This window comes from Euprymna scolopes, chromosome 27 (genome assembly GCF_053919585.1).
Source record: "Euprymna scolopes isolate OS-2025 chromosome 27, ASM5391958v1, whole genome shotgun sequence".
In the NCBI taxonomy this organism is placed as follows: Eukaryota; Metazoa; Mollusca; class Cephalopoda; order Sepiida; family Sepiolidae; genus Euprymna; species Euprymna scolopes.
In genome coordinates, this window is record NC_136508.1 from 64,887,128 (window position 1) to 64,904,966 (window position 17,839).

The window sequence follows — 17,839 nt, forward strand, 5'->3', positions numbered from 1 at the left end:
ACCCCCCCCCCACATACACAGGTCTATTTATGCCATTTTTTTCCGTTTTGGTTTTGGATTTTTTTTTTTTTGCATCGTCTTTTTTATAATATTTAAGCAGGATTATTAATTACCCCCCCCCCTCATACACACACCTACAAATACCCTGGCAACGCCGGGTACCCCCCCCCCGCTAGTCTATAATATAAATCTCACCAGTCTGTTTAAATGTATGTATGTATGTCGGCCTAAAACTTTCGACAGAAACGACGGATTTTCACAAGATTGGTATCATTTTAAAGCTTGACTCTTCGGACGACAAATATCGAAAAATTAGCCAAAAACATTAAATTCTTCACCCTGAACCAGGCAGTTTTCTACAGGGAGGGTTGTTTTTTTTTCGCTGACATTTTTTGAAAATCATTCAACCCTTGTCGTGCCCACAACGTCGCTTAAAAAGTGTTATTTCGACCGCCCCTGACATCACAACCACAGTAGGTACATCGATAAGAGTTGTTTTTTTTGCACCCCTTTTTCCTCTGGTGTGTTACTACTCCTATTTTTTTTTTATGTGCTCGCAATTTTCCTTTTATTTTTTTGTTCAACCAAAACTCTTACACACATCTCCACTGTCTTTTCTGCCTTCACGTCACGGGTTTGAGCCTGTCTGCCTGCCACAACTTTTATTTTTTGCTCAACACACATCTCCAAACACCTGGGCAACGCCAGGCAGCCAAGCTAGTCTATAATATAAATCTCACCGGTCTATTCAAATGTATGTATGTTTGTATGTCTGCTTAAAACTTTCAGAGGTGACGGATTTTCATGAAATTGGTATCGTTTTGAAGATCGATCCTTCGGACGACAAATATCGAAAATTTGACTAAAAACATTAATTCCTTCATCCTCAACTGGGCACTTTTCTACAAGGAGGGTTCGCTTTTTTCGCTGATATTTTTGAAAGTCATCCCCTCTTTCCGATTTACTAGCCTTAATTTAAATCTTCGCCATTTCCGGTTTGGTGATGGATGCAACAGCAAAGACATCATATTTTTTTTTTCACATTCTTTTCCTCCTTTGCGGTACAGGTTTGAGCCTGCCTGCCTGCCCACTAACACCTTTTTTTTTTTGCTCAACACACACCTCCAAACACCCGGGTAACGCCGGGCACCCAGGCTAGTATATACACATACATACATACATAAACACATACAACATACACACGGGTGAAATTACGTCATTAGTAAAGAAAAAGAAAGAGAACAAGCATGAAATAAGAGAACATTCTAGATCACGTGGGTGACGACATGGCTGTAACAATGAGGAAATAAATGTTTTGTTGCAAAGAAAAAACGTGTTAAAGTTCTTTTCTATTCTTGGTCTCCTTTGCAACTGAAACTGCAAACAACGTGGGTTGGTTCCAGGATGAACATTACAGTCTGATGGGAGAGACTAAACATAATTTAGTTTTCTTTTATATTTCTGTGAATCCCGATTTTTTTTTTACCAAAATCCTTTTTAAACTTCTGCTGAAAGAAATGATCTATACATATTTTCCTTTGTAAATTCAGACACAGCAGAACTAAATAAACACACACATACAGGGTGGAACGATAAAATTGTCGCACTAGAAAAGACAACATGATTCCATTTCCATTTAATGAAAACCGGTGTTCTTTTTTTTGTAGCAGACCATCTACTAGTTCGCCAGTTGTGTACAAATCTGAACAGCAGTCGGAGCCTTCTATCATGTCTGAAAGTGACACAATGTTCAATGAATGAGATCAGAGATGCGCCACTGTACAACTCATGCTCTCTACCGATCCAAGTTATGACAACAGGATCATTGCTAGCACCCTCAAAATCCAAATCCAGATAACAGGGACGTGGCTAAGGTGATGAAAACAAAGTTTCCGGCTACGGTTGTGGTCATTGGTGTGTGTGGTTTCAAGTGAGGGCTACATCATGGCACATCACATCTTTGAAGTTGGCTTGAAAGTCAACACCAAAGTGCACCTGGATGTGCTGAAGATGATCTGGTGATCTCCTGGTGCAATCAAGTGGCTACTGGCAGACCCTGGGTGTGGTAGTAGTACTCGGCACTAGCCCACAAGTCAAAAGAGATCCAGGCTTGTCTTCAGTAGAAGTGCTATGACTTTGTACCCTTCACTCACTGCCCCCCTCCCCCGACATGAATCCGCTGAACTACTTCATTTGGTCAGATGTTGAGAACATCACCAGTATGACCTCCCACAACATCAAAGTCAGCCTGATCGCTGTCCTCTGCCAAGCTCCCACTGGCGCTTGACCCGTATTGAGGCAGTGATTGAGGCTGAAAGCAGCTACATTGAATAGATGTCAACTCTACTACATAATCAAGTTACCTGAATTGATTTTTCTCAATAAAAGTTTTAAAATAAAGCTGTAGTGTTGTTTTATTTAAGGCGACAATTTTATCGTTCCACCTTGTACTTACTACATATAATTTCAATACGATCACAGTTTCTACCAATGACTGATATGCGTTTCCAGAAATTAAGTCACTTTCAAAATTTCTTACATAACTTCCGATCACCCAGACTCTCACAAATTAGTCATACTTAGAAGTAGGCATAACTTTCACTCCCTCCAAAATATCTACTTATACTCTCATCAATAACCAGGAATTCTACTTCACGGTATACTTTTCCAGCCTCAGTCAGTTAATGTTTTCTTTTATTACTCCATAATATTTTCTTTCAACATATACAATTATCACACATAGGAACCTATTTTTGATGCGTTTTCATTGTTTCTGGGATATTCAAATGTGTTAAACAAGTAAAAAGGATGATAATAGAAGCATAAAAATTTCATACCTTCAAATTTATCTGAATATTGAATAGCTGCAATGATATATCGACAGCCAGGCGACATAAGCTGTTTAATCAACTGAGAATATCTGTTGTTGGAGAAGTAAAAAGAAAAATTATATTTAAAATTTTAAACAAAAGTAAGAAGAAGAAAAAAGTCAACAGAAGAATTCTGAATGAATTTAAATTACAATTAAATTTGTGCAAATTTTATAGACACACACATATACACAAGGGTCATTCTAAAAGGTAAAGCCTCTATTTTTCTTTTAGTTCAGAACATTAAAGAGCTATGAAGACTGGAGTGACACCATTAAAACAAGTGAACTTTTATTCTCCAGAATTTTTCTACATAGTAACCACTATTCTCAATGCACTTTTGCCAGCAATTCAATGGCGCATCTCTGCTTCTGTTCGATGAGAACTCCTTATTCTGGAATGTAAAGATGGTGAGAGCTCAACCAATCAGAATAGCCAGAGTCAGTGTAGGTAGACATTATTATTTTTGTATTTGAAAAATGTTAAGATTATGGTCTGTTTATGTATGTAATAACCAGTTAAGAGCAGTCCAACCAGAATATTGGTTGAAAATGGTGAATTGTACCTGGTAGCAGTGGCAGTAGAAAATATTTAGAGGGAAAAATAATAACTACTACTTCTTCAGTTGTGATTGTCATAGTGGCACTCCTAGGATTTAATGTAGCATTTTAATATCACTAATAGACGTGTATGTAATGGTAGTCGATAGTTGCCTAAGATAGTGGCTAACAGGCTAGATGTATTGAATGTGTTAAGCATCTGTTGTTGTAATCCTACGATAGTTTGGTGCAGAGGGGTTTTCTGCAGTCAGAATATTATAAGGTAGATGAGATTCGATTTAATCAGCTAAAGAAAATAATTTGGAGCAAATCCAAAGTTCAATCTAATTAAAAAAAAAAAAATGAAGTATAGAAAAATCATTGCCGCGTAACAAAAATGTCATATTCTAAAAAGCACATAAATTGATCAAGTAGGTTTTTTTTTTTTTTTAACCAAGAAAATAATATTTTATAAGGAAATGAAAATGTTGTCTTCATTCAATATAGTTATTAAATAGAGACAAAATTTAAATTACCGAGGTCAAAATCAGCCTTGGAATGGCTATGATTTATTAAAATCGCAAAAATCATAAAAAAAAATAAAATAAAGAAAAAAAAAAGGTGAATTTCTATTTATAAAAAAAAAAATACTTGATCATTGTATATGATTTTTGGAATATGACATTTTCGTTCTGTGACGGGTAGATTTTTCTATCATTTTTTTTTTTTTTTTTTTGTTAATTATGTTGAACTATGGATTTGCACAACAAATGTTTATATTTTCAATGCCAGAAGCATTAAAAGTTGTTAATATTTGTTGTAATTGAGATGAGGAGTTTAGAAATTATTATTTTTACACATGTTATTGCATAATACAAAATTGATTTTAACTCCGAAAAGTTTTATCGCCACAACACAAAATTTCTTCAACTCATCATTTTTATTTTTCTCACTATCAATAACTTGCACGACTAAAGGATTTAAAGTAAAGCTGTATTAAAAATAAATATTTTTTGTGAAAATTTTTAACTTTGAATAAACCTCAAGAATTGAGTAATCTCAAATTATTTTTTCTAAAAAAAAAAAAAAATGTCAATAATTGTAACTGTTAGCATAATTCTTATTTTAATAAAAAATTATTTAGCATGACATGGATCTCATTACTAGTCTCTAAAAACTAACTTTTAATTACATCACGCTTTAGCTAAACAAACATTTATTTCTACCAAATGTGAAACACTGTATAAAAAATTTGATTTCAAAAGTAAACAAAAAAAAATTCTAAAATGACTTCAGTGCTATCAGTTAGAATCGAAAACAAAAGCAAAATTTGATGCGTCTTCGCTAGAGACGTTACCAGGTGAGCACTACCAGTCGGACTATAAGGTGGAAATAAATATAGATTGACGTACAAATCTCATTTAACATAAATGTTTGCACATGTGTAGAAGACATTTGTAGTCGACTTAACGATTAACAAGTTCTGGTTTCATTCAATTTTGATCCACGTTTTTTTTTTATCCTTTAGTAATTATTTTAACCATAAACCATTAAACCATAAAAACGGCAATCATTTAAGCAGTCTCGCACCATTCTGTGACCTTAAGTTTCGGACGAGATGCAATTTGAAAAAAAAAATGGAGACAGACGGGCATAATGAGTTTTAACAATGAGATGTACTTGGCTTGAAGCATGGTGTGAGATACGTAGAAGACATTTAGAAGGCTATTCCTCGCATTGTGATAGCCTTCTAAATCTCTCCGGCATAATGAGTTTTATAAATGAGATTATAACTTTCACCAATTTGAAAATGTCAAACGGCAACTTACTTTATTCTGTCAATAACATTGATCGCAACAAGAGAAGCGCGATCCCAAATGGCATCAAACTGACCTTCCAGTTCTCTAAAAAATAATTGAAAATAAATTAGGATCATCCATTTCTTTTACAAGGAACTGGAAAAATTTATTTCTATAATAAAAGTGAACATACAGCTGAATTCAATAATTATGTAAATTTAATTTTTATAAGCAAGGAAAGGGGCCCATAAGCTTTAATATCTAATAATAAAACTGAAGGATTTCTTTCACTTAATATTGATGAAAAAATATTTTATTAAAACGGAACGTAGAGAAAAAGAGTTTTGTCCCCTTGCTCATGGAGAGAGAAAGAGTTTTGTCCCCTTCGCTCATGAACAGAGAAAGAGTTTTGTCCCCTTCGCTCATGAACAGAGAAAGAGTTTTGTCCCCTTCGCTCATGAACAGAGAAAGAGTTTTGTCCCCTTCGCTCATGAACAGAGAAAGAGTTTTGTCCCCTTCGCTCATGAACAGAGAAAGAGTTTTGTCCCCTTCGCTCATGAACAGAGAAAGACGTTGGTTTTTTCCTTATCGGTTAGCTTTTTTTCCAGTAATAAATAGGAATTAGCGTGGTTGGTTGTTTTGTCGTATTATCCATTTTCAGGATTTTAGCAAAAGGTTTTATGCTTTAAGTAATTCATATATTTTCTAATGTTTATAAAGGTTTGGTTTGGTTGTTTTATAGAGGAAAAATGTTTATTTCTTCTTGGCTTTGCAGTACATAACTGCCTTTGCAAAAGAAAAAGAAAAAACAATAAAGTCAATGTTTGAATAAGAATTAAATTGCGAATCACTAAAAAAGTCAAAATTTACTTGGTTAAACAAAAACAAAGAAGTAAGTATCGCATGAAAATGATTTTATATTTGTAATTTTATCACGAACGGTGATGCAAATAAGATGGAAGAAAAAACAAACGGTTTAATGTACAAGGAGTTCCGCTAGTAAAAAAAAAAAAGAAAGTAATAATCTGAAATGCGACATGCGTTTCATAACTCTGTGAATCGATAGGAACAGGATTGCTGCAGTCGATGAGGATTTCTCCTGACAGTAGAGGACGATGCTCTTTTCCTTTTTACCTTTCTCATAGAAGAGATGCCACTAGTCTTTCTCTACTCTATCGTTATTATCATGGAATGTGCTCGACTGAGTGGTCCACCCTTAAAACATTCACAACAAAAACTCGTCTGGCTACAACTGTGGTTGAAATTGGAGGAGATGATATATTAAAACGTGTCATGTGTTATCTAGTGGATGTAAGATATTGTTCTTTTAACAGACAGATAATAAACGTATAAATCGTATATATGTTGTTTAGCCAGGAAGACATGATATTGACGTATAAACTGAGTCATGTTGTATCAGACTTATCACACGGGATATTTTTACAGTTCATATGTAAGAAGAATAATATATGCTTCATACCTTTTTCTTGAAGAGTTCTTCTATATCTTCCCGCTGTTCCATGACGAACCATATGATCAGCACCATATAATTGAGACAACTGTTCTTCTTTGATAATTGATGACAACTCTTTATATTTTTGTAATATAAATTTATTAAAGTTGTCTCAATTGGTTTTCACAGGATCTGCAGTTTCTACATTTTCTGTTCATACAGCTTGCTCCCAGCTGTCTGTCCACCCTTGTCTACGTCTGTCTGTTCTGGTGGTCAATCCTCAACTGTCTGAATCTCTCTAAAACTAACTACATCACGTGTTCTCTTACGTTACCTAATTACGTGTCTCATACCAATCTAATCCACCTAGTTATTTGTTTATTCAAAACCAAAAGAATGTTTACATCCGTTTTCTATTTTTGCATTCTTTTTGCGATTTACACGTCAATCATTTATTTTGCAATTTAATTGTTTATTCTTCTAATCATAATAACTGATCCAGCAACCATCCGTCGCTCAAATCAATTAACAAGAATACAATAACAATAATAATACTGTTTTGACCATTGCTCCCGCTTGCCACAGTCAACAGATACTACGCTATGATCACAGCCCAAAGGGTCATAACATTACACAACGACTATCAATTGTTTTTCTTTCTTTCACAACCTAAAACTTGATGGAACTTTCATAAGCAGTTCTATGAAGCTGCTTCCCAGCTGACTGCAACATGATCGTTTTCAAATCCAATCCGATGTTTAACTTCGTTTTTAAACAAGTCTGCCCAATTACCAATCATGGGTGTTGTCTCACCATCCACCTAACACCGATTTCATCCTTCTCAAGGCCTAAAGGCCACTCGAGGATAATTAATCTCATCTTATACAAGAAAAAAGGAACTTTTGTGATTAATGGTGAGTATGATGAATCTAAATACAGCTTCCATGAATAAAGTTTATATCCTAGAATTGCCGCCTGTGGAACACTGTCCTACTGGCCTGCTTCCCGGACGATTACAATATGGTAGCCTTCAAGTCCAATGTAAACAAGTTTTTTTTAGGCATTCCCTTAAATAATCCAAATTTTACCCAATCTACACAATTAACGATTACTACACTACCATCTTTTTGGGAGTTTTATTTTAGTTATGTCATGCACATTTTGAATTCTTATTTTTTTATCCATCCTTCCTGGGCAATGACGGGTTATGTAATACTTTTAGTGATTCTCATTAAAAAAAAAAAAATTTTAAACAAATATGCTTACTTGTTAAAGAGAAAAACATCCATACAATATAACTTGATTCTTCCATCCATAGCCTAAAAATGAAATAATACAATTTGAATAAGAAAAGGAAGCCTGCTTCCAGAGAAACAAAAAATTAACTCATTTTCATAGTTTTTGTTTCACAACGTTTCGGCCAACTATTCCTTGGCCTTTGTCAGGTGGTTAACCATAAAGGGATAGAAATGCGGAGTCTTAACTGTATCCTCAGTAATTACTGTCTTCCATAGTTGTCTCACCACATTTTGGCCAACTAAGCCTCTGGTTGGCTTTGGGTAGGATCGAAACTGCTATCTTGAGACAATGCTTACTTGTATCTATAGAAACTCAGAGGATTAGTTGGCCAAAACATGGTGAGACGACAACAACTATGGAAGGCAGTGATCATTGAAGATACGGTTAAGAGACTCAGCATTACTATTCTGTCACAGTTAACCACCTGACGAAGGCCAGGGATTAGTTGGCCGAAACGGCATGTAACAACTATAAAGATAAAGATAATAGTCTAGAAATAAAATATACGAAAAGGATTTCAATAACAAAAACAAAAAAACATGTTATTCGATAAAAATTTCGTTTTTAACATGGTATTATCATGGATGTCCGTGGCTGGTTTTGTAAAATGTACAACACTGCAGGTTTGGGAGAGATGCATGATGCAGACAACAGAACTATTACAGGGAGAAATATTTAATTAAAAGAAAAAGACTACCTAAGAAATTGAAATAATGTCTTCTTGGATACAAAGGTTAAGACCACTTCTACAGCATTAATGTCAACGCTAGATAGACACCCTGGACAGTAAGGTTTTATGTCCAGTGCACAAGTAGACAGAGGGGTGGCCAAAGAAGGAGGTGAACATCCGATAGTAGACAACAGTAGAAATTTAAAAAAAAGCGCATGAATACGAGTGTTCCAAAATGTTCATGTCACCAGCAAAGTTTGAGAATAAGAGTGCATGTGTTAGAGATTAGATTTCTCATGTAACTGTTGCATATCATATTATGCGTAAAGTGTATAACGCGAAAAGTGTATAACGCATAAAGTATATAACGCATAAAGTATATAGCGTGTAAAGTATATAACGCATAAAGTATATAGCGTGTAAAGTATATAGCGTGTAAAGTATATAGCGTGTAAAGTATATAGCGTGTAAAGTATATAGCGTGTAAAGTATATAGCGTGTAAAGTATATAGCATGTAAAGTATATAGCGTGTAAAGTGTATAACGCGTAAAGTATATAACGTATAAAGTATATAACACATAAAGTATATAATGTGTAAAGTGTATAACGCGTAAAGTGTATAACGCGTAAAGTATATAACGTGTGAAATGTATAACGCGTAAAGTATATAATTATTCCATGCATCTACATAAAATGTTATCATTCAACCATGGTAGTGTTTGAATATATGGTTAAGTGTCAGTTTTAGTCATTCAGAACTGATTTAAAGCTTCACCGCTCACTCATTTTTTGACCAAATTTCAAACAATTATTACAGTTTATAGATCACCTTCCCAGCTATATTGTGAGAAAAAAGTTTCAATTTTGTGTTCAGTAAAACGAAAGTTATGAATTTTCTGGTGTTCAAAATCATACAAATATGCAAGAAGGTGAGTGACGCTATTTATGACTGGTTTCCATAGCAACCACGTCGCTTCAGCAACTGCTTTTGTTACTAATTCACTGCTTTTAAAAAAAAAAAAAGTAAAAAAAAAAGGTAACAAGTGAAACAGAGAATGAAAGCATAAAAGGGAGATAATTGGGCAGATTTTATTGAAAGCAGACGAGTGCCGTACATTGTTATCACATGTGTTCATGGGGGCAAAAAAAAATAAGACTGAACTAAAACAAAGAACAACTGAATTTACTGGTAGCCTGGAAAAATCATGGATTACAATAGAAAAATGCGAGCATGAAAAGTAAGATGGCTAGACTTAAACATGGAAAGTAAAGGACCAGCTGTTAAAACTGGAAAAGAAAAAAGATAATAAATTTATAACTTAAAATATTGCAGCATTAAGAATTATTTTAAAATTCAATTCATAACATTATATAATCAATCCTTAATGCTGCAATATTTTAAGTTATAAATTTATATTTTTTACTATAATATCTTGTCCTTTTCTTTTCCATGTTTAAGCTTAACCATATTACTCAGGTGATTCTAGTCACTTTGATGTGTGTTTTGGCCATGAAGAGGAGTTCATTTATAACAATTAAAACATGAATTGTTTAAGATTCATTTAATGCACATTATCATTCAAACACTGTTGTGTTGGAATATATGGTTAAGTGACAGTTTTAGTCATTTAAAACTGCTTTAAAGCTTCACTGCTCACTCATTTTTTTTTTTTTTTTTACCAAATTTCAAACAATTATTACAGTTTATAGATCATTTCGGTTATATTGTGAAAAATCTTTTTAATTTTGTGTTCAGTAAACAAAAGTTATGAATTTACTGGTATTCAAAATCATAAAAATTTGTAAGGAGGTGAGCGACGTTTTTTATGACTAGTTTCCATAGCAACTACTGTTGCTACTAATTCACCGTGCTCACAAAAAGAGACGTAACAAGTGAAACAGAGAGAATGAAAGAATGAAAGGAATATAATTGGGGGGGATTTTATTGAAAGCAGACGAGTGCCGTACATTGTTATTACATATGCGTATGTTATGCTTATGGGGACAAAAAAATAAGACTGAAATTAAACAAAGAACATGTAAATTTATTGGAAGCCTGGAAAAATCATGGATTACAATAGAAAAATGCGAGCATGAAAAGTAATATGGTTAAGCTTAAACCTGGAAATGAAAAGGACAAGATATTCTAATAAAAAATATAATAAATTTATAACTTAAAATATTGCAGCATTAAGAATTTTTTTAAAAATTCAATTTAACATTATATAATCAATCCCTTATGCTGCAATATTGAAAATAAAAGAAAGGATTTTCTACAAACATTTTGTTAAAAATATATACTTTTAATGATTTTCTAACAGAAAACAATTAAGAAATTTAGATGTAAAAAATAATCAACTTAAAAACCAACGTGAAATAATTTTCCATCGATATTCTTTAAGGGTTCTTCAGTATATTCCAGGTTTTGGTCAGTAAAAAATTCTCGAAACGCCTGTTCTGCTATATCTACACCTACAACAGAATGTCCTTGATCAGCCAATCTGAAAAGTAAAGAAATATAGTTAGGGTTAGTATATCAAAACTGTTTCATTTTATACATTTCAAGCTTATATTCAAGTCAAAAACGAATATTGAATAAAATATAATAATATTACAAAAAGAAAAAAAAAAGAAAAAAAAAGATGATTTAACTTTTCTGGCGAAGACAATACAACACTTGCAATAAGTAAAACTGAGAAGTTGAAGTCATGATTTTCATTACATCACTTTATATTAAGTGTGTCTCTATACCGCCACACTTGATGCTGTCTGGGACGAGAAATAGAGTGAAGCCTCGTTTATATTTTTTGTATGACGTAAGCAAAGATTTCTAATAAAAGGGAGATAACTAGATAGACTATTACATCTATGCGCTTTATCAGTTTTTTGGCGCTCCTACACAATTAGGATGAAATTTCGGAAATCGTAAAACTGAATTTCACATGAAAATAATTATATCTACGTATTCCTCGTACTTTTAAGATGATTATATCCAAAAAATTATGAAAATTGATAAGGTAGAAAATTATTTATTAAAGAAAATAAAAATTAGAATTTAATGAAGCCGATCGTAAGACACAGGAGAGTTCAAAACGGGGTAATTTTCCGTTTCAATTTAAACAAGATGGCCGAAGTTTTTCACCTCTTAACACGATTAAAGGTTTTTTTTTTTGTTGTTTTTTTTTAAAATAATTCCGTAATATTCAGGCATAATTTCGAAGCTACCATTATAATTTATTAGAATTGACAAAAAAAAAATCATCATTAGAAAACATTGTTTTTATTTGAAAACTCCATTTATTGACTACAAAATCTCGTCCCAATTCTGTAGAAGCGCCAATTTATTTTTCTAACTTAAGTTTATCTCAACGCCGGACCAACCTTCATAATGACGACGCCATAAATCTCTGATTTGGTGGAAATAAAATATATATACATTTAACATTACTCAGTCGTTTGTATTTTTCTTGCAACCATACGCTTGTTTATCACACATACACACATTTTATATATATATATATATATATATATATATATATATATATATATATATATATACATACACACACAAAAGTTTGACACATGTCCAGATAACCTACATCTAAAATTTTAAGTGTTTAGACCCAAAATTGGCAGAGGAGTTTGGTAGAGTCTTCAAAGGTCAACTCTTTCAACTTTGACCTCTTGGCAGCTAAATTTTCGCCCAAAAATTGATTAAAAAGCTTGCTGCATGTCTGAATATCATTTATGTAAAATTTCAAATGTTTAGACCCAAAATTTGCTGAATAGTTTTCTAAAGACCGTGAAGGTCAAATATTTTGAACTTTGACCCCTCGATAGCCAAATTTTCGGCCAAAGACCGATTAAAAAGCTTGCCTCATGTCTGAATACACTTTATGTAAAATTTCAAATGTTTAGATCAAAAATTGGCTAAGTAATTTGGTAGAGACTGCAGACGTCAATTTTTTTTTTTTTAATTTGACCCCAATTCTGACCCTTTAACATTTGTTTTGAGCTCAAATCAAATGAAAAAGTTTGATCTATGTCCAAGTAACCTACATCTAAAATTTAAAGTCTTTAGCCCCAAAATTGGCAGAGGAATTTGGTAGAATCTGCAAAGGTCAACTCTTTCAACTTTGACCCCTTGACAGTCAAATTTCTAGGCCAAAACCGATTAAAAAGATTTTCCCAAATCTCAATACCCCTTATGTCAAATCTCAAGTCTAGAATGAAAATTGACAGAGTAGTTTGGTAGTGAAATGCACACACACACACACACAATTTCACTTTTATAGATCAAACAGCTTGTGACCTGGTAGTAATCGACGTTGCTTTTATTAAAAATGTTTATAAAATGTTACTTACATCTGCATGTCCACATTCTTTCCACATAAAGGAAAGAAAATTTTGATTCCTTTTCGACCAGCAATAAATTTCTCTAAATTTCTCTCCAATGAGCTTAAAAAGACAAAGAATCAAATCTTATATATAAAGTTGACACAGTATATTCACCATTTGTTTGGTGTTGATATTTTTTAATGTAAGGTAGATAACTAATTTGTAAAATATTTGTTTTGTTAGAAAAATTAAATTTAACAGAATACATTTCATCTGTTTTGGTTTTATAACAAATTTTTTTTTCTTTAAAAATCCTATTTAAAATAAATTTGGTAGCGACAAAAAAAAAAAAAAAATCTGATCGAGGTTAAATAAAAAAGTTTTTGTGATTTAAAGACATCCAATTAGGTAAAAAAAAAACAAAAAAAATTATATATATATATATATATATATATATATTATATAATTTTTTTTGTTTATATATATATATATATATATATATCAAAAAGAAAAAAAAACTTAAAATGTTAAAAAGAATTTTAAATAAAAATTTTAAATCAAAAATAAATCAACGTAACTTAATATATTTCCAAATATTTTCCTCTAATCAGCTGATTAAATATAATAGCAAATAAAAACATTTTATGATGAAGTGCGTGATCAGTAGGGCTGTGACAGCAGAATATTTTCATTCTTTTGACTCAAGTATATATCCGATACAGTCGATCAACCGAGAACCACATCAGTCTACATAAAAACATAAGATATCAATGGATATATACTCAAGAGTCAAAACAATGAAAAGAATATGCTGTTGTCACAGCCCTAGTGATCAACAATTATAGAAATTTAGTAATATCTTGTTATTTCATGAATTAGGAATGGATGGAGACAATTCAGAGAACTTCTGCCGTTGCAGAACTCAAATGTTACACATGTTAAGGTCTAAAACTGCACCGTTTGTTCATTTTCACCGGGATCTGACATCCCCTGGGGACTTTTGATGCTAAATGGAGGTGGGGGGGGGGGCGCAAATGCTGAACTTAGTCATTTTTTTTTATTCCTCGTTCACTGTACACTCACAGGGGACCATGCATGCTTCACTTGTTACGATTTTAAATTTCACTTCGACTACATCCATTAAGTATATACATGAGGTAGTTTTGTAATAAAGGGGCGCAACTCTTGTATCAGCAATACCGGAAATTGCTATACAATTGCAGAAGAATGTATTTATTTCAATTTTATTTTTAATGTTCCAACACGAATTTTTAGTGGACATGAAGAATACGCTTTTCGAGCACTTTTCAAAACATTTCCCATATTTTCGAGGCTTTTTTAATGCAATAAAAAAAAGAGGGCCTTTTCAAAACAAAGCTCAAAATTCAAAGCCTTTTAAAAACTGAACTCTAAGTATTTAATACAGGTTTACATCCGATGGCCTCAGAGGAAGATCAAATCTGGATTGTATAGGGAGATGTGTGGGTTCTTTGGTGTTGTAGCAAAATTCGAAAAATGAAATATTGAATTTCAAGTGAAACCAATGGTATCAACTGAATTGTCATGTCACAGTAATGAACATATCCAAAAATTATAAAAAACCATAAGGTAGAAAATTAATTATTAAAGAAAACAGTTATCGAATACAATTAGCAAAAATTGAGTTTTGCTAAATTAGCCAAAAATTTCTAGTTTTCAGAAAATATTTACCTTCCTTTTATTGCAATTAGAACTCTCCAGTTTGTTGTTTTGTTTAATTTTTTTTTTTTTTTTTTTTTTTTTGCAAAACTCAGTTTTTGCTAATTATCTTTAAAAACTAGTTTAATAATTAATTTCTTACCTTCTCATTTTTCGTAATTTTTGGATATGCTCATTACTGTGACAAGACAATTAAGTAGATATCATTGGTTTCACTTGAAATTCAATATTTCAGTTTTCGAACTTTGCATTAATAACAAAGAAGAAGCAATGTGTGCAGGACAGGAAACTTTAATGGCCAGGTTGAAAGTATAGATGTGAATTCTTTACTTATGTAGAACAGTTGAGGTAGCAGGGTCAGTTGGCTGAGGGAGGCCAAGGAAAACATGAGAAAATGATAAAAATGAAGAGGGATGAATAAAGATCTGGCCAGAGGTTTGGAAGTCAATTTCTAAAAGCTGTCCAACACATGCCCACATGTAAAACAGTTGTTAAACCAAATATGTAATTTTTATCTAGAAAAGAAATTAAAACAAAAAACAAAAACAAAAAAACAAAAAAAAAAACAAAAACAAAAAAAAAAAAAAAAAAAAAAAAACAAACAAAAAAAACAAAAACAAAAAACAAACAAAGAAAACAAAAAAACCTAATACTTACATATGCATTTGTTCATCGTGGAATTGTATTTTTCTATCTGACCATCTCTTCAACCAATATTCATGAGACATTTCAGACATTTTCTTAGCTTTTTCTGAAGTACAAAATAAAAAACATTTACAATTGCTTTTCTCTAATTGTTTATATAGTACTTATAGATTATTCGGACAACCGTTTTTTTAAATTTTTTTTTTATATTTTTTTTTAGGAAGGAGCGAATTTGGCACTACGGTCATATCATAGAACTCGATTGTTGATCTTACTTAAAGCCTTTATCCGTTGCACTGCAGATCCAAAGTTTGAAAAGATGCACTTGAATAAAGTCGGGGGGGGGGGGGTTACATCAGCCGAAACATGAAAATAACTAAGATAAGAATAACTAATAGTCTGAATAATTTGAAGTGTAAAATCTAATTTATAAAGATTTGGAAACTTATTTTTATTTAATTCTTTTAAAACATTTTTGAAATACAAAAACATTTGTGTCCAAAAAGTAAAACTCCAAATCAATAGGATAAGAAAAAGAAAAAAAATTATATTTATAATAATTCCTGTATACAGTTATCTCCCTTAGAATCGGATAAAAGGGAAGTAAATAAGGTAATGTAGTTTGCTTGAAGCATTGTGTGTAATTTGTATATAGTGAGGTCATAGAAGGCAAGAAGTGGAAATGTGCTGGCATGAATTATTTTAAAATTTCAATAAAAAAAAAAAAAAAAAGTAAAAAGGAACATTTTTTTTGTGTTATTTTATTTTAACATTGATATCATTTTGGTTTTCAGAAGCTCAGAATCTTCAGATTTTTTTTTTTTTTTTTTTTTTTGTCAAGACAGATGAATAAAATATTACATTCCATTGAAAGAAAAATAAAAACTTAATAGATGCTGAACTGTAGCTTTTGTAAAGAGAAGGCCTTTCTGTTGAGTCTTGTTTTTCTACTGCCTAACAATATTTGGTGCTAATTGGTCGCCTAATGGATCTTTGAAATATCTGAAATTAACAGCTATTTTCAGTGTTTATTTCTATTGATTCTCGCGATCTGCATCATGGAATTGATAATAAAAAAAAATTTTTTAAAGATTGTCTGGAATACTTGAAAATCTGTTAAATAAATTTTTGTGGTAAGAAAAAAATATTCAGCAGTAGACGTAAAAGAAAATTTCAAACATGCAACTAAATTATCCAAAAGATGTTTTTTTATAAGTGTGATTTTTTCTTTGTTTGTCTTAATCGAAATTGCTTGTTTGAATTCCATTTGTTCTATTTTTAATTTTCGCTTGTTTTTATTTTAAAGTAACTTGTTTAGATTTTTTTTCCCCCTTTTTTCTTTTTAAACTAGTGCATCATTTGTTTTTATTTTAAATGGTTATATTAAAAAAAAGTTAGTTTTTGGTCCCCCGATTTATTGGAGAGGACCTAGGTTTTCAGTGGTATCTGTGCTTCTGGACTATTGCCAGATAACCGTCCATTAGTTTTTCCTGAAATTTTGCCACAAATTGTATTTCATTAAATAGATGTGCATAGTAAAAAAAATTTGTTTTTTACAAAAATTCTCGTTGCACCCCCAGGGACTCAAAAGAGGTCAAGAATGCCCCAAAATAGCTAAAAATGACACATTTTGCACCATAACTTTGGATTCGTCCATTAGACTTTTCTGAAACTTGGCCAAAATGTGGAGCCCATTGTTCTTAATATAAATCCAGTATGGGTGACCCTGGCAAAATTCTGGTTCACATCTCCGGGGACTTTCAGTGTGGCTCTTTTTTCATATTTTTCAACAAAAACTTGATATGTCTGACTATACAGTGGTTTTCCACGGTGGTCAACTCAAATATACCTGTGTTAAGGCCTGAAACTGGGATTCGGCTTCTCCAGTGACTCAAAAGAGGTAAAAAATGCCCCCAAATGGCCAAAAGTGACACTTTTTTGCCCCATAGCATTTGATCCATCCATTAGATTTTCCTGAAACTTGGCCAAAATGTGGAGGCTATTGTTCTTAATATAAATTCAATATGGGTGACCCTGGCAAAATCCTGGTTCGCATCCCTCTGGGTTGGTTGGTTGTTTTTGTTTTATGGCATATCAACCCTTTTTGGGTTATTTAATGCCGAATCCAAAGATTCGGAAGAAAATTTTTTATAGAATATATTTGTTGTTTTTAAGTTGGTTTCTATTTAACCCATAGTTGGGACCCTAACAGGTACTACCACTCCGGGTCAGAGTGGATTTGGGGGCAATGGTAATTAAAAGGGTGGCTCCACACTCCCCAAAGCCCACAAGCTGAGGCCTCACCACTGGATATAGTTTAAGGTCATATCCAGGACCATCCCTCTGGGACTTTTAGGGCTAAAAAAACATGCTTTTTTAGAGCCCTTTTTTCATATTAAGAACTTAATCTGTATATCTATATAGTAATTTTCCATGGTGCTGAATTCAAATATACATGTCTTAAGGTGTGAAACTGCATGGTTTGTCCATTTTCACTGGGATCAGGGATTCTCAGGAGCTCAAAAGG

The 17,839-nt window shown here is 32.4% G+C and overlaps 2 protein-coding genes across 4 annotated transcripts in view; one reads left to right on the forward strand and one right to left on the reverse strand.

Moving 5' to 3' along the window:
* Window positions 1-17,839, forward strand: part of LOC145248877 (putative thiopurine S-methyltransferase) — a 149,612-nt gene that overhangs the window by 85,596 nt on the left and 46,177 nt on the right. Inside the window, exon 9 of one of the 3 annotated variants that reach the window (XM_080110636.1) lies at window positions 15,533-16,559. The exons of the other annotated variants lie outside the window; for them this stretch is intronic. Within the exon in view, the coding sequence (XP_079966762.1) occupies window positions 15,533-15,567 (35 nt within the window). The 3' untranslated portion in view covers window positions 15,568-16,559. Of the gene's footprint in view, window positions 1-15,532; window positions 16,560-17,839 lie in introns of those variants that run through there. 3 annotated transcript variants of the gene reach the window in all.
* The window catches only part of LOC145248879 (putative thiopurine S-methyltransferase), a 37,104-nt gene that overhangs the window by 10,309 nt on the left and 8,956 nt on the right, over window positions 1-17,839 (reverse strand). Inside the window, exons 2-7 of the mRNA XM_080110637.1 lie at window positions 15,325-15,418; window positions 12,997-13,089; window positions 11,003-11,132; window positions 7,928-7,980; window positions 5,239-5,313; window positions 2,838-2,920 (exon numbers count right to left, since the gene is read on the reverse strand). Of these exons, the coding sequence (XP_079966763.1) occupies window positions 2,838-2,920; window positions 5,239-5,313; window positions 7,928-7,980; window positions 11,003-11,132; window positions 12,997-13,089; window positions 15,325-15,404 (514 nt within the window). The 5' untranslated portion in view covers window positions 15,405-15,418. The remainder of the gene's footprint in view (window positions 1-2,837; window positions 2,921-5,238; window positions 5,314-7,927; window positions 7,981-11,002; window positions 11,133-12,996; window positions 13,090-15,324; window positions 15,419-17,839) is intronic.